The sequence below is a fragment of the Scardinius erythrophthalmus genome, assembly GCF_964197995.2.
Source record: "Scardinius erythrophthalmus genome assembly, chromosome: 1".
Taxonomy (NCBI): Eukaryota; Metazoa; Chordata; class Actinopteri; order Cypriniformes; family Leuciscidae; genus Scardinius; species Scardinius erythrophthalmus.
Genome location: NC_138221.1, coordinates 17,492,541 through 17,519,040, shown reverse-complemented (window position 1 = coordinate 17,519,040; position 26,500 = coordinate 17,492,541). Strand labels below are relative to the sequence as shown.

At 37.8% G+C, this 26,500-nt stretch overlaps 1 protein-coding gene across 2 annotated transcripts in view; it reads left to right on the top strand.

Annotated features, from left to right (window-relative positions):
• LOC308690250 (uncharacterized protein) overlaps positions 1 to 26,304 on the top strand; it is a 33,828-nt gene extending 7,524 nt beyond the window's left edge. Inside the window, exons 2-4 of one of the 2 annotated variants that reach the window (XM_081364609.1) lie at positions 6,724 to 6,873; positions 7,585 to 8,731; positions 25,893 to 26,304. In XM_081364609.1, coding sequence (XP_081220735.1) covers positions 6,840 to 6,873; positions 7,585 to 8,731; positions 25,893 to 25,935 — 1,224 coding nt within the window. In that variant the 5' untranslated portion in view covers positions 6,724 to 6,839 and the 3' untranslated portion in view covers positions 25,936 to 26,304. The remainder of the gene's footprint in view (positions 1 to 6,723; positions 6,874 to 7,584; positions 8,732 to 25,892) is intronic. The other variant, XM_081364608.1, reaches the window with a different exon arrangement.
• Positions 26,305 to 26,500: the final 196 nt, after the last annotated feature.

Below are 26,500 nucleotides of genomic sequence, written 5' to 3'. Positions count from 1 at the left end.
GCTAAATGCTGTGCATTGAGCCTATAATGAGCCACGCGAGACATTAAATTAATACTAATCCCTTAGTTCCCATAACTATTTGGAAAGTTTTATGATCATTTTAAATTCCTGTACATGTAATAGGCTAAATTCTGCGTGTTATTATTTTAATGAATTAACTAGGCCTACTTCATAGTGATTAATGTAGTTATCATAAGATCAAACTAGCTATATTTAGATTAATTTGGACATTATGCTGCTGTAATTATTTATCTGTAGTGGTTGATGAAGATGAGTGACAGTGATTGTTTTTGTGTTATGTTTTATTCAATTTAGCCTAACAGTTTTACAGGCTTTTATCATCCTGACTCAAATAATGTGTTTCTAATGGCAAAAACTCAGAATAAAGTGAGATGATCTGCTGATGATCCTGAATGGCTTGTTGAATGAGTGTTGATATAGTATGAGGCTCAGCAATATTAGGGTCATTGATGAATAAGGTTTTTAAAAGTGTAAAAAAATAGAATGGAGATATAACTAGCCTATATTTGAAACCATTTTTTAGTTTACTTAGTTTTTTTAGTTTAAGATTTTGTGGTTTGTACAATCAATCAATTAAAGGTAGGGTAGGTAGGAATTGTCTAAAAAACTTATTTTCCAAATTTGTTTAAACTTTATTTATCAATACATAATTAAAATGTAAGTACTCTGAAAAAAGAAAGTATAAAAATCGAGTGTCTGTAGACCTCTGTTTTAAAGACAGCTCATTATTTCCATTCACTCCACCCCCTCCCTTCTGGGCTCCTTCCAAAGCCACGCCCCCGAAACACATGAACGCGCGACTCCGACCGCTGAGCTGGAAGACGCATTTATTTACCTGAGACGAGCGGAGAGGAAGGAGCACAGTGCATGTAGTGACATCATGTCAGAATCACATGTAGCCTAATAAAAAAATCTAACTTTATCATTATGAATATAAACAAATAAGATGTATTTTAGTACTCACTATCAAGCTAGCATTTTGATATTGGTAAAGTTTAAAATATTTTTTTTTTGATTCGCTAACGAGCTAGTTATATCTATAAGGCAAAGCTAAAAACAGGTATTGATACACGTTTTTCCATTACCATCAGTTACACTGTGATGAAGATGAATTTCGTGTAAGATTCATATGGTGTTCTGCATGTAAGAGTTTCCATGATGAAAGCATTGTTGACTCTGATGAGGACTAACGTTACACTCCAGAGACAAGTACCGCATCGTCAGCTCGAGGACAAGTCCGGGGTCGAGGGCGAAGCAGAGGAGGTCGTGCAAGGGTCCGAGGATTTTGACACACGTTTTATTTCTTTGTTTATCCAAAGACTTTTTTTTCATTACCTTTTCTAGTACTGTCTTCCTTTTTTGCCTGGTTTGCCTTCGCTAACTGCATGCCGGTATTTTGAATTTTGATTGCTCTTTCTCTGCCATTGTTTTGCTATTCCTAGGTTCCGTGCCTCTTGAATTCCTCAAATCAAACGGGTTAGCGCAAGTGGGCAGATCCTGTGGCAAAAGGGTGGTTGCCATGGTTGCGAGAGAGAGATAGTCGCCTAAGCCAATCCTTTGTTTCGTCCCGAATGGAAATAATGAGCTGTGTTTAATGCAGATTAAACGTCTAGAGGCACTCGATTTTTATACTCTTTTTTTTTTCAGAGTACTTACATTTTAATTATGTATTGATTTATATAGAAAGTTTAAACAAATTTGGAAAAAAGTTTTTTATAAAATTCCTACCTACCCTACCTTTAATACTGTTTTTTTGTCACCAAAAAAGTCATTCGGTTTAACCACTGATTTCAAAGTTAAAAACTGATTTGACATTGATGTTGAGATAGTTTATAGTGTGTACCACAGAAGAAATATTAAAACAAATTATCACTGATCTCATAAATGTAATCATTTATTGGACTACTCTAAACACTCCAACATATTCAAGTGAAACATTGCACAGGGAAAGGAGAAAAGGGGAAATGTAAAAAAAAAAAAGCCTTATCTACTTTATATAGGGCCCTATGAAATCCGTTTTATTTTTTCTCAAATTCCGTTTTTTTTTTTTTTTTTCAAATTCCGTTTTTTTGGATTTATTTTTAGCCCTTTCGGATTTTTCGGATTTGCTTGTTTTCTTTTCACTTCTAAGCAGTATTGACCTTTAAAAATTCAGTTACACAAACTCACAATTCAGCTTTTTTATTTAAACGGTTAATATTGTAACGACACTGACAGTCTATCCGGCCAGATGCTCTGAATTAGCGAATCCTGATTGTTTCTCTCATGCTAAAACACCTATGAGCATATACCCAGAAAGGCCTAGTTGACTAGCTTTCTGACACAAGTGTCTACAAGCAGGCCCTGGTTAATGTTTTACACGACTTAATGAAATAAACGAACAGGCCCCTGTTTGTTTCTCATACTATCACGTGCTGCGACCACAATTCCCTTACTGTGTCTAACGTTTGTCCTTTGTGTACTGAAGGCAAAATTACAAGACTTACCCCATTCAGTTGTTTTGGACAACTAGGAATATCTCGCTTCTCTCAGCAAAATTATATGACGCCTCAGGCTGTCAAGTTAGTCTGCCCACAGAACTACCTTTGTTTTTGCCGAGTAACACATTCTCAAATAGCCCCCAACCCCTCACGTGGTATGCACCACGAGATGCAACAGATGCCGACCTCACAGATTTACACACACACATTGACATATATGGACTTCCACTAGTAAAATTTTATTTTACTAACTATTAAAAATGTACAAAGAGTGTTCCAGGTGATTTGCATTTTCACCAGTGTGATATTAGAATAGTTGTGTTTTTGAATTCGCCTTTGGCTAAGCCACGCCCTAGAATGTAGATTGACCAATCACAGCGCAGCCAAGAACGAGCTCCGACAGAGGTCCGACACTTTTTCACAGCGCTCCATTGACTTTAACGCAGGCGTCTCATATTTTTGGTCTTGGCAGGCTATTACCGTCGTAGTTTTATCAAAAATATGGTTAAACGTTGTGCCTGGGGCATTTGTAACACAGATACGTGTTTCCCAGAGAGGTTGGAGGGGGGTGTCCGTTTTTTTCCCTTCCCAAAAACGATTTCAAATCCTGACAAGTGTCGTCTTTGGATTAAACTGTGTGTGTGGACGTCCTCACAGTCAGCTAAACCCCTCAAGGATCAACAAGCAAACTTTTGCTTTCACTTCCGATCTCATCTCCCATCCTTCTCTCTCTCTCTCGTCCGCTCTCTCATCCTTTTAAGTCATTCATATCTTTCTCTAATTCTGATCATTTTATTCTCTCTCTCACTGTTATTTGTTATCTTGTATTGTTTATCTGTATTTTATGTACATAATAATCCTGTGTATTGTGTAGTTTGATATATTCCTTAGTTCGATGTATTAGTCCAATTATTAAAATTCCATATGCCCTTGACTGACTCTGATTTAATTACCCATATTACTTAGTCCCTGAAATGTTCGATCTTAGCTATATGCTTTATCTTGGTACGATTTAAGTAACCTAATTTTACAAACACAGAAAGGTGTCTTTTCAAGGCCAGGAAAAGAGACTCTTTCACGTGGTTGTAAGGATAATTTTCCTTGAGAGTTAAGTTAATCTTACGTTCAATGTTTGCTGGACAAACAGATTGTTTGATAACTAAATTAATTCCATTAAAGTTATCCCATAACTTCGAGCTGAAATAAGAACAATTGATGTATTAATGACGAACCATAACCCGTTATGGTAATCGTTCATATATCAATCTAATTCAGCTGCGATAAATTAATGTAACTGTATATGCAAAATATTAATCATATTCATGATTAATTATTAAAATTCCCTATAGATCATTTGAGCTAATATTAATATTAAAGTACAACCCATTGTTGCTACAATATATTCAGTAAAGCACATTCAAAATTCAGCCAAACCTTTAACAAATCTCTGGCCAAAAATAACAGTAACATGAAGGTAACAGTTACAAGGTAGGATTGATTAATATTAAATTAAAGATTAAATTAGCCTTTAAATAATTTTTCACAATGTTTTATAAAAAGATACACCTCACTTTATCATTTTTATAAAAAGAATGAGTCAAAAAAGATAAATTACTGACATTTACAAATACAATGCATATTAGCTTATCTTTTATTATTAATAGTAAAATTCGGTCCGATTTTCCCGTGGCGTCTTTCGTTGTTATGCAACCATGCTCTGCGCTCAGCACAACGACAAAGAAGTTTTAGTAGCTAATAGATTTCCACCACCAAAAAACGCTTGCTGTAGCTCTGCTTCAAGATTTATTTACGGAGAAGAGAAAAACACCCGTAGTGTTTGTGGTGCACCCCCATCCTTTATGTTGACTGAGCTTTCAATGTTGTTACGGAAAGGGTGAAGTTGATATGTTGGTTCTTGTCACATGAACTGCGGTGCACTTGCGGCATTCTGAAAAGATGAGGTGTTTTCATCTCGCTGCGCCTGGAAAAAATGAGCGCGTCGCTTCAATTATGAGCGCGCTTACCGCGCGCCTACATTTGAAATAACGAACTTGAGCGCGCAAAAGACACGACATGTGAACGGCCCCTTGACGAGCTAGTTACCTCCAATCAGGCCACGGAGACCCCTGCCAAAGACAGTAAAAGATACGCAGCAAGAAGAAACACTAGTGGTTCACGCTTGCGCGCATTCTGAAAGCGTGCTATTTGCATCCCTGTACATTAACTGTATTGACAAATGTCTCTCTATATGGCTCTGGGTTTAGGTAGAGACTTTTCTACGTTTGTTGTTTTAAACTGAAAAAATGAGAAGGAAGTAAAAAAAAAACGTTTATTTAATATGTCAACAAAATTATGCAAATTCCATGCGATTCCGCGCGTATAAGAGAATTCCGTTTTCATGTGTAAATTCCGTGATTCCGTCCGCGTTTTCCGCTTCGCGGAAATCAAAGGGCCCTATTTATATTTGTATTATTGTATTACCTTTAGTTATTAAAAACAATAGCCTATTATTCCATTTAAATATTTACTATATCGGTTTTACCGAATGACTCTTTTGACACTTTAAAATACCTTTAGTAAAATATCATTAAAACCTTTTGGATTCAGTAAAAGAGATCAAGTTGTACTACCTTACATACTTTGGATGTTATATATTTGTTTTATTATTATTATTAAGGCCTTTGGACAAAAAAATTACCCGTCACGTCATTGACCCATTAACAGATCTGCTGAAAACACTCTGTATTTCATGACAATAGTTCCTGTTTTCACCTCATTTATTATGCTGATGTCTTCAGATCTCCTGTAAATTGACACTTAAAGGTGCCATAGAATGTGAAATTGAATTTATCTTGGCATAGTTAAATAACAAGAGTTCAGTACATGGACATGACATACAGTGAGTCTCAAACACCATAGTTTTCTCTTTCTTATTTAAATCTCGTTTTTGAAAAACATCCCTGAAAAACAGGCGAATCTCCACATAACACCGACTGTGACGCAACAGTCGGGATCATTAATATGTACGCCTCTAAAAATTTGCATATGCCAGCCCATGCTCAGTGCCAGGCGAAACTGCACAGCCGAATCATCAGAAGTTCTGCAGGTGAAGAAACAAGCAGGAGGAGGATCATAGGGAAAATGGCAGATCTATCTATAATCTATCTATAATCGGATACCGCTACAGTTTAATTCGAAGTTGTTAGTTGCTCTGCCCATTTCACCACGGACTGTTACAACAATATCAAGCAGCCAGGCTTCTCTCGGCGTCTCAAACGGACGAAGGGGGCAATTTCAACTAACGTTATATTCCCGCAAGCGGTAAGTAGTGATTTTATTAACGATAATTTACATTGTGTTATCTAGATCCAGCGCGATATTGTTTTTTCCTCGAGAGACATCATGGCCTGCAAACGAGCGAACGAAGCATGGCAGTTGCTCAGTGTTTGGTTGTACAAATGAACACAAAAACTATTTTTTTGCTCCTTCATCCGAGCCTCTGGAGAACCAGTGGGTTATGTGAATTTCTGATGTGTAATTGTTCAAGTTCAGACAGATAATCTTTCTTTCAAAGTCGTTCAACACTGTTTATGCATCAGTAAATCGCGTTGCAGTGACAAGATCTTCATTCACGCGATCAACAGGCTGTCATCTGCTCAATGCTGTAATAGATCTAAATACTTTAAAAAACTTCTCATGATTTGTTAATCCCGATAGCTGTAATAGTAAAAACGTATAAAAGCTGTAATAGTAAACGTTTTCCAGATAGCTCTACATGTAATGCCAGATATTTCATATGCAAAAGCATGTCAGCCAATCACAGCAGCGGGCAACAACACTGAAGTCTCACAAGTCTCACAGCAGACACGCCCCTTCAAACAGAGTGTTCAAATCAATGGATGAAATCAGGCTATCAAATATGCCTTTTATTTCTAAATTATAACAAATTTTGATCTAAAAAACATACTAACATTATAAGGAAACCCCAGGAAACATTATAAAATAATAAAATAATCCATTCTATGGCACCTTTAAAGCTCATTTCATTGGTGTTCAGACTGAGGGTTTTTGTTGGTTACTATATGTAGCCTAGGCCTATGTTTATTTCTGTTTATGCTTTCAACTGTTTTTCTTACCATTATTTATATTTGGGATAATTTACATTATCATATTCTGTTGTCCATGAGCAAAAAAAAAAAACTCAGTAACTGATGTATTTTAGATTTTGGCAGATCAGCTCCTCCCACTGCAATTCTCCAAGAAATGCTGTAAATTCCCATCAGCTACAAGTGAAGACGAGCATCAGAGCATCAGACGAGCATCAAAGCACCTTACAGAATGAAACACACTGAAAATACTGAAGAACAAAGAGGTTGGTGTTTATTCTTCATTCATTCATGATGCTGAAGAACATTCATGTTAGAAACATTCAAGCACTTCATCACTTTTAGATAAACCGTTAAACTATGAAATGGCTGCAAAAGTTTTTTATTTTTATTCATATGGTCAGTAAATATTACCAGAATTTGACCTGAATTTTGTGCGTATTTTTTACAAACATGTATAACAAATAATAATAATTCCAAAATGTACAAACTTACAATTTACTGCAAACATTTGTGTTCTTTCTCGCAGTGAAATTCACTTGATCTTGTGTTTCTTGCGGCACACTTTCACATGTGTGTGAAGTCAATGGGAGTATCTTGAATGGCCCTTAATAATTAAAAAGTTTTAGTAGTTTTTAACATAACTATATATCAAAATATGGCAGCATTGTGTATTTTAATGTTAATTTCATGTTAGATAATTGTGTCATTGATCAAACATATTTAATAGTTCTCACAAAAAAAAAAAAAAACATGGGATTTGTGCCTACAAAAAATAACTGGAAGATCATTGTACCTCATTCATGGAAAGTTTCAGGGACGTTTAATTAATTTATAAAAAGACATAAATTGTAATATTTTAAAGCATTTGTCTGTTACATCTGGGGTAATTTTTATCTCCATCCACTCCATATTTCTCTCTTTTAATTATTTTGATTATTTAGAAAATTTGAAAATAATTTTTTCTTTGATTTCAGACCTGATGGAAGTGAAGGAGGAGAGTGAAGAACTGAGTGAAGTGAAGGAGGAGAGTGAAGAACGGAGTGAAGTGAAGGAGGAGAGTGAAGAACTGAGTAAAGTGAAGGAGGAGAGAGAAGAACTGAGCGAAGTGAAGGAGGAGAAAGAAGATCTGAGAGAAGTGAAGGAGGAGAGTGAAGAACGGAGTGAAGTGAAGGAGGAGAGAGAAGAACTGAGTGAAGTGGAGGAGGAGAGTGAAGAACGGAGTGAATTGGAGGAGGAAAGTGAAGAACTGAGTGAAGTGAAGGAGGAACATCATGTCAAACCTGGAGAAAAACCTTTGAAACCTTTCAAAACATTTTTAAAGAAAAGAACAGCCAAGAAATCTTTTACCTGCACTCAGTGCGGGAATAGTTTCACAACCAAACACAGTCTTGAGCGTCACATGAGGATCCACACCGGAGAGAAGCCATATCCATGCAATCAGTGTGGGAGGAGTTTCAGCCGATCGACATGCCTTGAAAGTCACATGAGAATCCACACCGGAGAGAGGCCGTTCATGTGTGATCAGTGTGAAAAGAGATTCTCAGACAAAAACTCTCTTAAGATTCACATGAGAGTTCACACCAGAGAGAAGCCGTTCACATGCAATCAATGTGGAAAAAGTTTCAGTCGATCTTCACACCTTAATGTTCACATGAGGATCCACACTGGAGAGAAGCCGTTCACATGTGATCAGTGTGGGAAAACATTTATCTGTGCATCACACCTGAAGAGACATCTGAGAGTTCATACGAAGGAGAAGCCGCACTCATGTTCTGTGTGTGGAAAAAGTTTTTCACTGCTGGTATATTTACATGCACATCAGAAAATTCACACTGGTGTGAGAGAGTACGTGTGCTTTGAGTGTGAAAAGACTTTTACTAGAGCTCAACATTTGAAACAGCACCAGAGAATTCACACTGGAGAAAAACCTTACAAGTGTTCACACTGTGACAAGAGATTTGGTCAATTAATAAGTCTGAAAATACATGAGAGGATCCACACTGGAGAGAAGCCGCACACGTGTGATCAGTGTGGAAAGAGATTCTCTGTTAAAAGTCACCTGAAGCGACACATGAAGATCCATGCAGTTAAGAAACCACATCAACACAGTCTGAGATCACAGTGAGTAGTTCATATTTAGGCCATCCTTAAAAATATTTTGGTTTGCCGTAACAGCCAAAAAAAAAAAAAAAATCTTTTTTTGAATCCTTTTTTCGAGATTCAATGTAAAAATATAGCTGCGGGCAGCGATTACGGGCCCAAGCCGGTGGCACCCGGTACCGCCGGCTTTGGCCCTTCATCGCTGCTCGCAGAGATATATATATATATATATATATATATATATATATATATATATATATATATATATATATATAGGGCTGTCACTTTTGTGAAAAAATCCTGTTCGATTTTTGAGACATAAGTGTTCAGTGAATCGATTGTAAAATTGATTTTCCATGTCTAAAGACGTTTCCATTTTAAACGCCAAATATGGTTAAATCCACGGACAACTAACAGGCATTAGGACGAACATAAAGAGGGCGCTTGAGACGCGCACAAGTCAGCAATATTTCTGATGATTTATTGTCGTGAAGTTTTGTGCACAATGGCAAACAGGAGAGCAACGTTCTCGAAAAAAAAAGCCGAGTGGACTGCCATAACATAAATGAAAATTATCACTGCAGTCTTCAACATGGCTGTGTTTACGATTAGAAATGTCAAACAAATTTCGCCTACGTAGGCGATTGTAGATGTGTAGCCCGAATCTGTATCTGTATGCATGAGACTGTCTTCATACCGGCAGAATTCACAGTTTTGTTGTAAAAAGAGACACATTATGCAGAAGTATAATTTGCTGTTATGTGTGTTTGTCAGAGCCTGCATTAGCTGTGTGACGCGCGTTCGCTGCGGTCGCATCGTGACGAGCTGGACGCGCTCCGAGTGTGTATGTGTGTGTGTATATTTACAGTGATGAAAATAAGTATTTGAACACCCTGCTATTTTGCAAGTTCTCCCACTTGGAAATCATGGAGGGGTCTGAAATTGTCATCGTAGGTGCATGTCCACTGTGAGAGACATAATCTAAAAAAAAATCCAGAAATCACAATATATGATTTTTTAACTATTCATTTCGTATGATACAGCTGCAAATAGGTATTTGAACACCTGTCTGTCAGCTAGAATTTTGACCCTCAAAGACCTGTTAGTCTGCCTTTAAAATGTCCACCTCCACTCCATTTATTATCCTAAATTAGATGCACCTGTTTGAGGTCGTTAGCTGCATAAAGACACCTGTCCACCCCATACAATCAGTACAACATGACATCATGACTTTGCGTAAACATACACGCCACTTTCAAGACAAGTGGCGTGTTATTTATACGCATTTTGAGCTATCCGCGTGTATGTGTACGCCGTTAAACGTCAGAGTGATTCCGCGTGTATGTGTACGCCGTTAAATATCCGAGCGAAACAGAGCAAAATGTATATCTACATCTGGGGAGCAATATTTTTTTTCCTAGGATGGTAGGATAACACTCATAAATGCTATTAACTCCAGTGATGGGTAGGTTTAGGCACGCGGTTGGGGTAGGTCATATTAATTATATGTAGTAATGTAACGTAAGTCAACGGCGTTGATAAACACGCTGAAAAGCGATTATGCGTGTTGATAACACGCCAAAAATGGAAATACCAATTGGCGTGTCATACATACGCCATTTCATGAGATCAGTCTGATCAGTAAGAATCCAACTACTAACATGGCCAAGACCAAAGAGCTGTCCAAAGACACTAGAGACAAAATTGTACACCTCCACAAGGCTGGAAAGGGCTACGGGGAAATTGCCAAGCAGCTTGGTGAAAAAAGGTCCACTGTTGGAGCAATCATTAGAAAATGGAAGAAGCTAAACATGACTGTCAATCTCCCTCGGACTGGGGCTACATGCAAGATCTCACCTCGTGGGGTCTCAATGATCCTAAGAAAGGTGAGAAATCAGCCCAGAACTACACGGGAGGAGCTGGTCAATGACCTGAAAAGAGCTGGGACCACCCTTTCCAAGGTTACTGTTGGTAATACACTAAGACGTCATGGTTTGAAATCATGCATGGCACGGAAGGTTCCCCTGCTTAAACCAGCACATGTCAAGGCCTGTCTTAAGTTTGCCAATGACCATTTGGATGATCCAGAGGAGTCATGGGAGAAAGTCATGTGGTCAGATGAGACCAAAATAGAACTTTTTGGTCATAATTCCACTAAAAGTGTTTGGAGGAAGAAGAATGAAGAGTACCATCCCAAGAACACCATCCCTACTGTGAAGCATGGGGGTGGTATCATCATGCTTTGGGGGTGTTTTTCTGCACATGGGACAGGGCGACTGCACTGTATTAAGGAGAGGATGACGGGGGCCATGTATTGCGAGATGGGTCCAGGCTGGGTCTTCCAACATGACAATGACCCGAAGCACACAACCAGGGTAACCAAGGAGTGGCTCTGTAAGAAGCATATCAAGGTTCTGGCGTGGCCTAGCCAGTCTCCAGACCTAAACCCAATAGAGAATCTTTGGAGGGAGCTCAAACTCTGTGTTTCTCAGCGACAGCCCAGAAACCTGACTGATCTAGAAAAGATCTGTGTGGAGGAGTGGGCCAAAATCCCTCCTGCATTGTGTGCAAACCTGGTGAAAAACTACAGGAAACGTTTGACCTCTGTAATTGCAAACAAAGGCTACTGTACCAAATATTAACATTGATTTTCTCAGGTGTTCAAATACTTATTTGCAGCTGTATCATACAAATAAATAGTTAAAAAATCATACATTGTGATTTCTGGATTTTTTTTTTTAGATTGTCTCTCACAGTGGACATGCACCAACGATGACAATTTCAGACCCCTCCATGAAGTGGAGACCCCTTCTAAGTGGGCGAAATTGCAAAATAGCAGGGTGTTCAAATACTTATTTTCCTCACTGTATATATATATATATATATATATATATATATATATATATATATATATATATATATATATATATATATATATATATATATATATATTAGGGGTGTGCAAAGCAGCCGGTATTTGTATCTGTATTTGTTAAGAGGGGAAAAGTATTTGTATTTGTATTCGAGTAAAATTCAAAATAGGTGTAAAAATCCAGTTTTTTTTGTGTTACACTTCTAATTTACGTTATAGTGTAAGTATTCTTTAATTATATCCATTATAATAATTATGGATATGCAATATTGGTTGATGTTTTTCCATAAATCTAGCAATGAACATGTAACAAGGAACGTCATTGAAAAGAAAATAACATAATAGCCATTACCTACGTTAACGTTACTCTGTCAACAGCCTATTGTCTAAATTACCGAGCTAACAGAGCTACTAGTGTTGTCACGGTACCAAAATTTCAGTATTCGGTACCAATACCTGTGAAAATCCACGGTTCTCGGTAATAATTTCGGTACCAAAGCTTAATTAGGATTAAATTTACATATATTAAAGCGTCTATCACGGTTACAAAGATGGAAACTGTAGTATTAAAAACACTTTACAATAATATTCCATTTGTTAGATAACATTAGATAAAATGACCTAACAATAAACAATAGTTAGGCTATATACTGTCGCAATTATTCTCCTTGGGGTTATTTTAAAAATACATTTTTAAAATCAAAAGTTAACATTATTTATGTTAACATTATTTAATGCACAATGAATGAAGTGAACAAACATGACCAATCAAGTATTTGTATTAAATAACATTCACAAACATTAATTAATGTTGTAAAAATATATTGTTCACTCAATGTGTTGATGTCAGATAACGCGTTAATGAATGGTATCTTATTGTAGTGTTACCAAACAGGAGATAAAACATGTTTTATTTGACTTGACTGTACTTTTATTTAATCCAAAACTGCATTCATATTTAATTTTAAAAGAGCTTTTTAAACCTGCTAAGAGTTATCCAGCCAAGAATAAGCCTAGAACTGCTTTTCTGACGGACTGATATTAATGACATAATGACGGCTTTTTATTTCATTTCTCATCTCCATAAATATATCTAAAGCTAATGCAAGGGCTAGAAATCAATTAATTCTTTGCTGATACTTCCTCGTCATCATGAAGAGCGCAGTTCGCACCGTTTTCTCCTTTCCACAAGCGCTTGCCCTCCCGTGGCGTCTGTCGTTGCTATGCAGCGCGCCGCTCGCTTCTATTAAAAGCGCGCTTGCCGCGCCTACATTTGAAATCTGCACGCGCAAAAAACGCGCTATGTGAACTACCCCTTATGACAACGTGACAGTGACATTAGCCTAATCCAAAATATTTCAGCCACCACATCAGCAGCACCGCCGGTCGCCATGTCTCATGAGGAAACGCAGCTTTTTGATATGAAGTTTTTCTTGTTTCCGAATACAAATATTTTTAAAAGTATTTGTTCGAAATAAGTATTCGTAAAAAACACATTATTTGTGCCTTTCCGAATACCGTATTCGGGTTCGGCTCCACCCCTAATATATATATATATATATATATATATATATATATATATATATATTAGGGCTGGGCAAGTTAACGCGTTATCGCGTTAACGCATTTATTAATTAACCCCGACAATTTTTTTATCGCACGTGTTATGGCAAAAATATTCATTAAACAATCAATCACTGCGTAAGAGACATTTCTGAAGTCAATTTGTCTTTTAAAAGTATTTATTCTTGCAAGAAGGCCCAGTTGCCACACAGAACTCAAAAGTACAGTCTGTGAAACAAGTGCGACCAGGGAGGGAGGGCAGAGGAGTCTTTATACTGCTTTCAAGGTCTTCTGCTTACAGGCCCTTATCTAAACAAGGAGAGGCTTCCCTGCTAGTTTTCTGATACTGCTAAGTTTGTTCTTACAAACTCACAAGTTCTAAATTGGACGGCCTCTGACCCTAGGGGTCAGAGCCCCTTTTCAATCTGCCTCCTCCTGACGTCTCACCTGTTTCCCAGTGTTTAAAAACACACACACATTAGTCATATGTTGGCAGAATACGTACAGTCCAGCAAAGATCATTTCAATGTCTTAATAATGAAAATAATGAAAATCAACACTGTAAATCAATGAAAATCTAAATTTTCCATTACAATTCCCCCTTTTTATCATTTACTGATAATTGATTAATCAAACCATAATAATACTTATACTGTTCATCTCTGATTTTCATATGACTGGTCACTCTTCTTTAAACTTGTAGGAAAAGAAAGGATTAAAATGAAATAAGCTTAGGCTGTTTTTGTAAGGATAGGCCCTTAATTTTGTAGCAAGCAAATAAAGGTTTATTCTGAAACCGGGCTAGATGAATAAGCACTGTTATTGCACCCCCAACACTATAGATGGACCCTCAGTCATCGCAGTATAAACAAGAAAAAGTGTAGGTTATATTAAGTAGGAAAACAACACATCAGTTCAACACATATCAATTCAACACCCCTTGTTGATTTCAGGAAACTATTACACAGAAAAGAAAAAAAAAGTAGATAAAAAAATATCCCTCAATTCAAACCCTGTCCTTGTATGCCACCTCGTAACACGGATGGCTACTGTTTTTAACCCTCTTTACACATTATCATCGTCCTTAGAAAGAAAGAATTTAGAAAGTAAGAAAATAAGAAAATGAAAAACACACCCCAATTTACCACGTTACTGTAGCTTCCACTACTTCCACCATCTGCTTAATTTTGTTCATCCTTGGGATAGGCTGTAATTTTCGCCAATTGAACAGACATTCCAATTTTCTCGTATCCCCTCATTAATAATAAAATTATCAGAATAACACATACAAGCATAACTCTTATACATTCAGCCTTTTCCATTAATCCGCGCCCATCTACATATTTCCTAACCGTATTTTGTTAACTTTTAATTCAATTGGGCAATGGTTTTACTTAGTAAGCTCTATTTAATACACTATTTAATAAAATCTAACCAGAAGAGTTTTATGATTTTATCCATTCTATCCAATTTGATTGTTAAAATTTAACACTTACTTTTCCATACAGACCGACTGTCTTTTTGCTTATTACCGTACTTCACATCATTGAATAGATTTTCTACTTTTCCTGAAAACATTTGCACCAATCAAATCATTAGACCTATATCAATACTAAGCTATTAATCAAATAAAATCATCAAAATCGTCACAAAACAAATTATTCTGCTAAACTTAAACCATTAGTTGGTCCACATCCTCCTCCAGGTGTGTTGATCATCTCGTTCCCCATGAACATTCCGTCTTCACCAGGGTGATTCTTTGCGAAACGTTGCATTGGTCTTTTCCAACGTTGGCGAGGGAGGGTACGTTACTAGCACGTCCTTGACCCCTCACTGTCCTTCGTGTCAGCGCGTGGTGTTGCTGAGGTTGGTTGGTGTAGTCTAAGGTGAGAGGCGTCGACCCAGGTGTCCCACTCTCCGATCCTTACAAGATTTTTCCCCTAGATCCCGACCGCACCTCCACTCGAATGAACCATTTCCTGCCCGCTGTCACCTGTGAGTGAAGACCCTAGCTATTTTGTTATTGACCGCTCGTCTAGCTGGTCGTCCCTTCTGGTGTGACCTGTTGAATCAACAGCCTGAAACATATTGTCACCAGATAATTTTGCTCACTGAACGTCACTGAAAAACCTGAAAGAAAAAAAACTCAACCCACTTTGCTCATGTTAACAAAACAATATTTATACATTTGGAACAGAATCAGTTCTGTTTGACACAATTCATCCTGACATTCTGCAAAAGGAAAGTTTTAAGTTATGCGCTGCGCAAGGTGTGGCACTGTTTCTTTCTGCCACAATAATAACTCAAGCCAGGATAGTGAGCCAAATTCATCCATGGCCATTATTTCACTGGCACACTCTGACCTGCATCAAAAGTCTGCATGCTCTGTAAAGAAAAACAATCGTCGAGGTTATTGTCAGATAGTGAAATACACATGGTTTCTTTTGTCTGCTGTGCTGCCGCGGCCTTCGCTGCCGAATCTGCCCTGGCGTTTCCTGTTGAAACAGTCCTTGCTATAAGCACACTTACAGACAGCAAATTTTGTTAGGGAGAAAATGACTTCTTACAGGGCTTTTACCCAGTTAAACCCAGTGTCCTCCCAACATTTATCGTCCCACCTGTGCCATTGCATTCATCAAATCTGAACCCCTTGGTATGGCAATTGTTACCATCCCCCTTTCGATGCATGATACAACTCGTGCATTAAATTACATTTTTTTCTCAGCAAACAAAGTTTAGAACACTAACCCAACTGCCGTTCTTCAGCCAAATTTCCCCCAGACATCTTTCTCTGCCTCTGAAACAAAACATTACATTCTTCACTCCAAGCCACAGTCTCATCTTCTTATCTAATAATTTGAAGGGCACCGGCCCTGAGTCTCACTACTTTTCAGGCCTGTTATTTGGTCTCTTAAGTCAGTCATCTACAAACATTCTCCAATGTCAAAGTCATCAATTGTTTCTATCAGGTCAGGTCGTGGTGTACAGACTTGGTCAGTATCAGTCAAACAACATTCTCTCTTTGTTCACAATAATCTACAGAGCTTGATGATCAAATTTCTTTCAAATTTGTCATTTGCCTTAACCCATCTGTAATGATAAAACTCTCGTTCCAGAGGTTAATGACACAATATACACACTATGGGGACAGAATAGCTCCCCTAAACTAACACATACCAAACATGAATCAACACTCATAAAACATACAGTGCTGTCACCATCCAACACACACATACACGCATACCTGACTATGAACTGCTCATATTCTCATATTCATATCTTTTGGTGTTTACTCTAAACATATTTGAATTTTAAATAAGGTTTTAAACTTCCCTTTTCCCTGTAGCTTTTATCTAATTTTACATGGTCTCTTTACCAGTTTCAAAGCACGTTTGTTCATTATTCATTTTCTCTTAGAAAAGTCAGCTGGGTTGTTTTGGTTAATTATCATTATTTTGCTTCAGCTTGCTTTAGCAGCTGATAACAGAAAGACAGACAGAGTACCTTCCTCCACCCAAACAGTCTCTCTCACTATACAAAATAATCTTTTTAACAGCCTCCTAAGATTGTAACTTAGACAAAATGTAATAATAAATTAATTTCAATAAACTTTGACCATTAACCTTTATCCAGACTTTTCTTGAATCTACAAAAGTTGTCTTCATCTTTAGCCACCACCATGTCTAACGACCTTCAGGAGTTAAAACTATCTTACAGACATATTATTTCAATATCAACTTCTATAATATTTTCCCTTGCCCATAAGGCTACCAGCATCATGTTCCTGACATAAATTAAGTTTTGTTACTGTCTCCCCAACAAATAAAGACAACCACGTCATGGTCTCGGCTGGCTCTTGAAAGCCCATTCCCACCAGCTCTTTATCTCTAATCTTCATCAGGGTGTTGTCCCCTGGCATAGTTTCGAACACTTGTCATACAAACAAGCCATACAATGATTGCGGTTTCTTGCAAGTGGTACAGAGGAACTTACATTTCTGGGGCAGACTGCCGTAACTCCTTACAGCTCCATCTCCCCTCTCAATGTTCTGCTGATGCTGCTGGCCATACACAGTCATCGTTACACTCTAATACCTTTCTCACAATTAAACACCTCCCTTGGTATCCCTGGCTTAGGTTGTGCCCCTTTTTTGGCCATTGGAGAATCTTACCCGTCTTTGGGACGATGCCTCATGCACACTGGTGACCGCTCTTTCTCGTCACAAAATCAGTTTTCCCCTACAGACTCAGTTGTTTTCTGGAGCTTGGGAAAGGCACATTCAAGAGTCACCAGAGCACTCTGGACTGCCTAATAATGTTAACACAGGGAGACAGGTTAATAACAACAGTATTTAATCACTAAAATCTTTTAAACATCTTCAAATCAGCAAAATCGCAATTGAATCAACCGTCCATTCAGTGTACTGTTACATCTGTAGCCGGAGCCATCAGCCCTGTTTCATGGTGGAGGCTAAAATCAGACAAAGAGGTTACTGGTTCTAAACTAGTCAAAAATGTCACTTCTATCGTTTTAAGACTTCTTTAAAGTCATTCAGTTTTACTTTTAAAACATTTACAAATTTCCCTTGAAATGTATGAAATCTGAACTGCCTTGTAGCATGATTTCTTTTAACATCTCTATGTCTATGGTTTTCAACTAAAACACTGTGCCTTACTATAAATAGCTCACCTATGACACAGGCTCAGATAACAGCTTTTAGCTGTCATTCAATGAGAGAGACTCTGAGGCATTCAGGACTGGTACTCTCATAAACTTCTAAAATCAAACTTTATCTACCATCTTTTAACTCTAGCCCATCTTAAGGCATCTTTGCCAGAATTTACATGTATTTTATTTTAAACAAGTGTCTCTGTCGCACTGGACATCTCAGCCACAGCACACACCAGATTCATATAAGCAAACTGTTTCAGCCAAATCACAAGCTTATCTTTTGAAAGCAAAACATCAGCTCCTAGTTCTTTCATGGTCAACACTATTCCTCCAAGTTCAAAACACTAACAATCTGTTTGTTTAATCCTTTCTACATTTTACATTTAGCAACTGTTAATCCTTTAACACTGCCTCTACTTATTTGATCTAAACATTTCATCTCAATTTTAGTTGTCAAGTTCTCAATTACTTCAATGAATTCTGCAACTCAGATCATGTCTTCTGTAATTTTACATCAACCTGTATTCATCGATTTCAAAATGATTCCCTTAAGACTTAAATCTTTCAATCTTCTTACGACTTCCATCTATCAACTTTCCTTTAACTTTCTTTTCTCCCATTTACTTGCACATTCTTTTCACTTTCTTTAGCACTGCATTCACATTCTTAGTTCTTTCTCAGACGAAAACTTTAATATCGTCATTTAAACACTGTTCTCCTTTCAAACCCACATTAATACACGTCACTTTCACGTTCCTATCGACTCTTTAACCACTTTTAATCTTGTTGTACTCAATGTTCCCTCTTCTATCGAGTCATCATTTTCCCTTCTTTTCGCTCTACCTCATCTAACCAGTACACGATTGTTTGCTTACAATCCACACACACGTCTCTCACACAACAACCTTTTGTTTTTCATATCTCTTTCTCATAGCACAATACACTGGTGTGCAATATTTACTGTTAGATGTTCCCATAATGGCTGACTTTTTCTTTTTTCTCACTACCGCTCGTGGATTTTAGCGCTCTAGACTGATTTATCCTCCCAAATCAGAGGGGACCTTAATTAAAACAAGTGCGACCAGGGAGGGAGGGCAGAGGAGTCTTTATACTGCTTTCAAGGTCTTCTGCTTACAGGCCCTTATCTAAACAAGGAGAGGCTTCCCTGCTAGTTTTCTGATACTGCTAAGTTTGTTCTTACAAACTCACAAGTTCTAAATTGGACGGCCACTGACCCTAGGGGTCAGAGCCCCTTTTCAATCTGCCTCCTCCTGACGTCTCACCTGTTTCCCAGTGTTTAAAAACACACACACATTAGTCATATGTTGGCAGAATACGTACAGTCCAGCAAAGATCATTTCAATGTCTTAATAATGAAAATAATGAAAATCAACACTGTAAATCAATGAAAATCTAAATTTTCCATTACACACGTTAACGCAGTTTTTTTATTATTATTATTTTGAAAGTCCGTTGCTCACTGGCTCTGAATACACATAGGCCTACAGTCAAACCATGGGTCACAGGAGGGGTGGGATGTTGGTCAGCCAGCAAATAACCCTCCCAAACCAGCAGTGGAGGGAGGCTTCGGCAGGTTCTCTCAGGTGAACAGAAAGGGAGACAGCGCTCCGCGAGTGAACGCTCTATGGTTAGTAACCGCATGGCAACGGTTTCAGTGCGCAGCTGCAGCCTTTTTAACTTGAATTAAAATTATACATAACTTTACCTGATAGGCCTGCGTTTAGTTTAGCGTGGATGCTCTGCCATGTGAATTCCCTCCTGTTAATGTCCAGTTCGCTTCAAACTTTTTCTTTTCACGCGCGTCAATTTCGCTCTGGACGTGCGAATGGATTCAAAATGTTCAAGCATCTAACTAGACGCGGTAGACGCGAATTTGACATGCTATTCGCCTTTGGTGTGAATGCACAGTAATAACAGGGAAACTTGCTACTGAACACAGACTGTTTCTGCTGCTGCAGAAAAAACAAACAAACAAGAAAACAGGACTCTGATGGTAACTTGTTTAACAAGCTAGATAAAAGGTAATGCCCTGGCAAATAGCTTTGGTTTAATATTTGATTTGATTACATTAATGTTTAAGTTGAGATTTACAAGAAATATTTTATTGCTATACTGTGTAAAGGGAATACTGCTGGTAAAAAGCACATTAGGCTATTTGTTTAAAGTTTTTGCAAACAACATGTTATTGCACTTTTGTGTATATAGCAGTACATTTAGATCAAAAGTGTGCAATACACTTTATTAAATACACATTATTAAATTTTGGCGTAATAAGAAAAGAAAATCATGCGATTAATCACGATTAAAAATTTTAATCGTTGCCCAGCACTAATATATATATATATACACACACACTCACACACACACACATAAATATATAAAAGACAGAAAATATTACTTGACTTACCTTATTCTGATTTTATGATGCACTCAAAATATTCCACAACAAATCCTTTAAATTTAATTTAAAAATTCAAATGAAAGTAAGCAGTGTTGGGCTCACGTAACCCTCTTATTAGAATCAAAATGTTTCAACATTTGCGATATATTTGGATGCTAAACTATTCTTTATTATAGGCTTTGTTCTTCACTCGTGTTCCAATATCGACGGAAAAAATCATCCTCTTCACATGCGCAAAAATGTGCTTGGAAACATCACAGTGGAGCGGTGCTTACTGTGAATGTACGAATTGTACTACTGACTATTTCGAGCAGTGTAATTTTTATGTTAGGTTGACTATTTTATTATATTTTATTAAGGCTATAATGAACAGGCTGCGATGTCAAGATTGCAATGCTGGAATGTGTGTGTGTGTGTGTGTGTGTGTGTGTGTGTGTGTGTGTGTGTGTGTGTGTGTGTGTGTGTGTGTGTGTGTTCATGTTTTTCTATCCCTGTGGGGACTTCAACCTGAATGCACACAGACTCATGGGCACTCGTTTCACAGTGGGGACCTAAATAGAGGTCCCCATGGGTAAACAAGCTTATAAATCATACAGAATGAGTTTTTTTGGAAATGTAAAAATGCAGAAAGTTTTCTGTGATAGGTAGGTTTAGGGGTAGGGTTAGTGTGAGGAGATAGAATATACAGTTTGTACAGTATAAAAACCATTAAGTCTATGGATAGTCCCCACAAAAGTAGGAAACCGTGTGTGTGTGGCATGTGCGCGATTGAACAGTGGACACATAAAAACATACTCCGTCATTATACAGGACGACATTCAAACTGCAAAGTGTTAACTTATATTTGTGTACAGTCGCAATAAAACACAACATTGTGCTTTTGTAAAATAATTTCAAGCCATCCACCCCCCAAAAGGCGCTAATTTTAAAGTTAAACTAAAATGCTCATGGCTGCACGGGCATTCATAACGGTGCGCGTCCACGGCGAGGAATGAGCAGAACAGAGTGAACGTTTTTCAGTTAATTCCTACTTCCATAGGAATTAATTTGAAATGCTCGCTCAACCACTATCAATTAGTGCTGGGCGGTATACCGGTTAATACTGAATACCGGTGTTTATTTTTGTTATGATATGAATTTTTAATATACCGCAATACCGGTGTATGTCGCTTTAATAACGATCGGAACGTGGCGCTGCGCGACACTGTTTGAGAGGGTCCTTTTTCACGCGGCGCGGGTGTTTTTATATGAATGTGTCTGAAGTGAACTGACGGTCTTTAGAAAAGTTTCTTTGTTGGGCCTAAAAAAAAAATTTGTTTGGTTCCGGTTTCCGACCGACCCTGTCAATTTATGTGCGACCCAAATTTATTTTATGAGACTGGGGAAGAACGGTCTTTCACACATCGTTAATTAAATTACAGTTTCCTTTAAATGCTGTTTTACACTTAAGTAATCCGTTAAAAACCATTAAGTATTGCATCAAAACCATTTAACTGTCAATTCCTAAAGTGAGCTATAACTTTGGAAATCGTAACATTAAGAGAAACGCGCGGGGGGGGGGGTGGGGTGGGGGGGGGAGTCAACAATATATCGCGGAACAGAGAGGGCACTGACAACATGCTGACAGACACAATATGAAACAAAGTCTCATTTGGTTATTTCACCTTTCAAATGTGGTCATTTTTTAAAGAAATTTAAACAATAAATACCGTTTTGTGGCTCTTGAATGTGTCGAACAGATCGCTGTAAGTTAGATCATCAGTTAAAACTAACTGATCGTCTCTTGCTTCTAGTTAATTTATAGCATCAAAATCAAATAAACCACATAAATGAACATAACAAAGAATGTTGTTTGACTACAAAAAGATGTCTGTACACTCCGTTTTTCAAGTTCAAATCCTCCATGTTAATCTACAATGAGATCGCCTGTCAAACTCCCGCGAAGGCTTTTTGTGTGTGTGTGTGCGTTTTGCGTGTCTATGGCAACAACAGACTTTAAACGGGAATACAGAATCACTGTCGTAAAAGTTTGATTCGCCCGCGTAAATTAGTAATATCAAATACAGTAGCGTAACTTTAGCCTAGTCCATATCAACATATTATTCTTTCTTTTGCAATGATGGACATGTGTAACGTGATAATTATTTGCCCATGCAACACTAGCATGTCAACCAAAATTGTAAAATTGGGTTTAAAAACATTTGAAACCGTGCTTCAAGAAGTCAAAAAATAACACTGGAGGAAAAAAAAAAAAAAAACCCTACCGACCCATGACCTCAACTGACAACCAACCGGAACCAAACTTTTTTTTTTTTAGGCCTTATTACAATTGAATCTTTCTTGATCTTTCCTGATAAAGCAGCATGAGCGTTATGAGCGTTGCTGCTTTGTGTACAGCCGTTACCGGGGAAACCACTATTTCTGCCGCTCCAAAAGCGTGTCCTGCTGGCACCTCTTTGTAAACAGCCTTGCAAACCTGTATTATTAATACTAGTGTGGATTTTTTTCTATAATATTCAATCATGACAATAAAATAGGGCATTATGCTATAAGTCAATCTACTGCAGCATTTCCTCTCTCACTCAGTAGAAAATGTGGTTACAGCCAGTCATGCTTAAAAAAAAAGTGTTAGGGTTAGTCATTTACCGTGAAACCGGTAAAAAAAATACCATGATGTGGATTTTTGGTCATACCGCCCAGCAACTACTATCAATGTCAGTGCGGACGAACATATTTTACTTTAGTTTTTAAGTTGGCAATTCAAAAGCCCCCAGCGGTGTCACACGTCGATTAACCCTCTGGGGTCTGAGGTGTTTTCTGGGCCTTGGAGGTGTTCTGACATGCTCTGACATTTGTGCTTATTTCTGTTACTTGTGACATTTTCATGGCTAAAGTCTAATTACACTGTATTCAGCACAAACTCTGCTACAATAATATATCAGCAGCATGTGTGTAAAAGTTTGTTGTTTTGAGATAATGACATTTATGCGTGGTTTGTGAAAATACAAAAAAAAAATTCACGGAAATAAGGTCATGAAACCCATACTGATTATTTCTTCACAAGACTTTTGAAAATTGTATGACGTAGCCTAGAATATTTGCTCTAAAACTATGTGAAAATCACCCTGACTGTTCATTCAGATTCGTAAAGGACAACGGGCGTCGGGACGCAAGATTCGATCGTTTCATTTCGAATAGTGTGTCATAGTGGGCGACGACAACTTACGCGTCTGCGATGCTTCAGGACATCATGACAGAAAGACTAGCATATTTAACTTTAACGGTCCTCCACGACGGGTTGAGTGTGAGCGAGAGTGAGTGTTCGTGAGTGAGTGAGAGTGCGAGCTACAGTGAGTGTGCGTGTGTGCGCCCGCCAGTGAGCGTGTGTGTGTGTGTGTGTTCGCGAGCGAGTGAGTGAGCGAGCGAGGGACAGTGAGTGTGTGTGTGTGTGTGATTGGCCCGGCACAAAAATTATTTAAAAGTGGCAGGGGCATCTTCAATAGGCTACTAATTTCACCCTCACGCTCCATCACAACAACTCACGAGACAAAGTTTTACCTCGACGAGAAATCTCGTCACGTTTTAATCTCGCGAGATCTCGTAACACGAGATCTCGTCACACCCCTACCATATACATATCTACATTTGAGCAGATATCCACAAACACAGTAACAGTAAACACGGGTCTAAATATTATAATATTCACCATATCTAGCAACAGTTCAACTGCAATGTGAAATTTATGCAACAATAACAAACTAATATGTAAGAATTTCTTACCTTACATTTTTCTTGTCTTCAAATCGTGTTCTTCTTCTGAGGTAAATCCAATGTAAGGTCACGGCGCGTCTTTCAAACTCGACGAAAAGCAGAGACTTGTGAAGTGTTTTGGTGTTTTGTTTTTGAGGTAACGAGCGCGTTCGCGTTCCATGTGGAGATTTGCATGTGAATATCTTTTGCGCAAGTGGGCGTGGCCAAATTAAAAAATAATTAGCAAGCGCGTGAGAAGCTGGACATCTTGTTGGTTTTATACAAATTACTTTAACAGAGAATATTTGTTTTGAGTTTGAATTCGATCATTTAAAAGTACACACTTAAATGTTTATAAAGGTATATGGCTCATAAATGTGTGACAAGTATTCGCTGAGTTTTGTTTCAGTTTTTAGACGTGCTCAAGAAAAAAAAGTTCACCGCGACGGAGAGGCAGAACGCACACCCTGTTTATTTTCTTTATTTTACAAAAGCACAATGTTTTGATTTGATTGTAAGTGGACACATACAAAAGTACAAATATTACAGATTCTTTTTTTATATTTATTTTTTCTGTATGACCATAAATGACGGAGTAATTTAAGTTTATAGTGCTACAATGTGGAGAAAATCCAACTGACCTCAGAGGGTTAACCAGTGGTAAAATATTCTCACCATCACATACCTAGTATATTTTTATATAGATACAATAGGCCTACCTGATTTTGAACACAAGAGGGCAGCCCTGTTTGAGATCTCTGTGAAAGTTTTAATTGTAGTGCCGCTTTCAGAGCGGTCACGTCCGTAACATTGTTTCTTCCTCATAAATGCGAACACAAAAAATAAAATAAAATGAATATATTATGTTCTGTAGAGAGCCGACCCCTCTTCATCCGGTGGGTATATTACTTTTGGTTTGCGCAGTGCAATTCATAGAATCACTAAAACATATTTTTCGTGGATCTGAGTGTGCGCGATTTCGGTTTCATTTCGCATACAGCCTACACAGCTCTTATAATCATAGTTGACGCCACGGGTTTTTATTTAAAAGAAAGAGCATAGCCTACGTTTGTATGTAGGCCTATTTATATTCACAATACTTATTAAAATATAATTAATATCATTTTATTACATTTGTATTAGTTGTTTGAAGGGAAAGAAAAAATCGGTCGGTCTAAGACTAAAAGGGAAAAAAAAATTTGAATTGGGTCGGTCCTAAATTGACAGGGTCGGTCGGGTTACGGCAAACAAGAATATTTACTTGTAACAAAAAAATTATTTGGCTTTATTAAAATGTGTGCCTAATTCACTCACTAAAATAATAAAATAAGTCGAAATAAGTGGTTCAGATGACCAAAGCACAAGGTTTTCTTCCATAATTAACATTTTAGCTACTCGTCCACAGAGCTACTCGCTTCACTGAGCTGCACATGCGCTGCTAATAGTGGAGGGAGGGATTTCAGTGAACGAGGAATATTAGACAGTGGATTACGTGAACAAGAACGATTCGTTCACCTAAAAGATTCTTTCAAAAAGAATGATTCATTCACAAATGTAACATCACTAGTGTGCCACTCAGGATTGGTCACTTGTCTGTTGCCTGGCTAAGCGATGTTAAAGAAATTTGAACAAATTAAACACAAATTAATAATAAATTTAAAAGAAATATCCATTCATTTCCATATGTGTTTTGTCCATAGAAATATTTTTTATGGAAGCAGCTTCAACTCGAGCTTAGATACAGTTTGATGTACGTTCTGAACCACCACAAATCTGAACATGATTTGAAACAAAGATTCATAAAGGTGTCTGAGCTTCGTGAAGCAGTGTTTTGAAAGCTCCCAACACTACTTTAACTACATGAGTAAGACATGATTCTCACTTAATGTAATGCTTCTTTTTAGATCTGATGGACGTGAACAAGAAAGGAAAAGCAAAAGGCAATAAATTTGTCTCCTGCCCTCAGTGTAAGAAACGCTTCACATGAAAATTAAGTCTGAAGATTCACATGAGAGTTCACACTGGGAAGAAGCGAAATGCTGGAAGTCATTCACTACAGACGATGAACCGAAAGAGCACCAGGAAATTCACACTGGACGTTTCAAAACCTTTGGAGGGAAAGTTCAGGAGCTGAAGAAGAGAACATAACACTTTTAAGAGAGATATGAATCTGATATTAATTTTTAGCCCATTCTTCATTGTTTTTCATCAGAACATCTAGTGCAGGGATGGGCAACTTCGGTCCTGGAGGGCCACTGTCCTACAGGGTTTAGCTCCAACCCTGAAAAAATCACCTGCCTGTAACTTTCTAGTAATCCTGAGGACCTCGATTAGCTTGTTCAGGTGTGTTTGATTAGGGTTGGAGCTAAACTCTGTAGGACATTGGCCCTCCAGGACTGAAGTTGCCCATCCCTGATCTAGTGTTGTCTCCACTTCTACTCTTGGAAATGCAATATATACTTCCATGTATCTTTTAAACTGGACTCTCTTCTTCTCTTGAGATGCTTTGGCT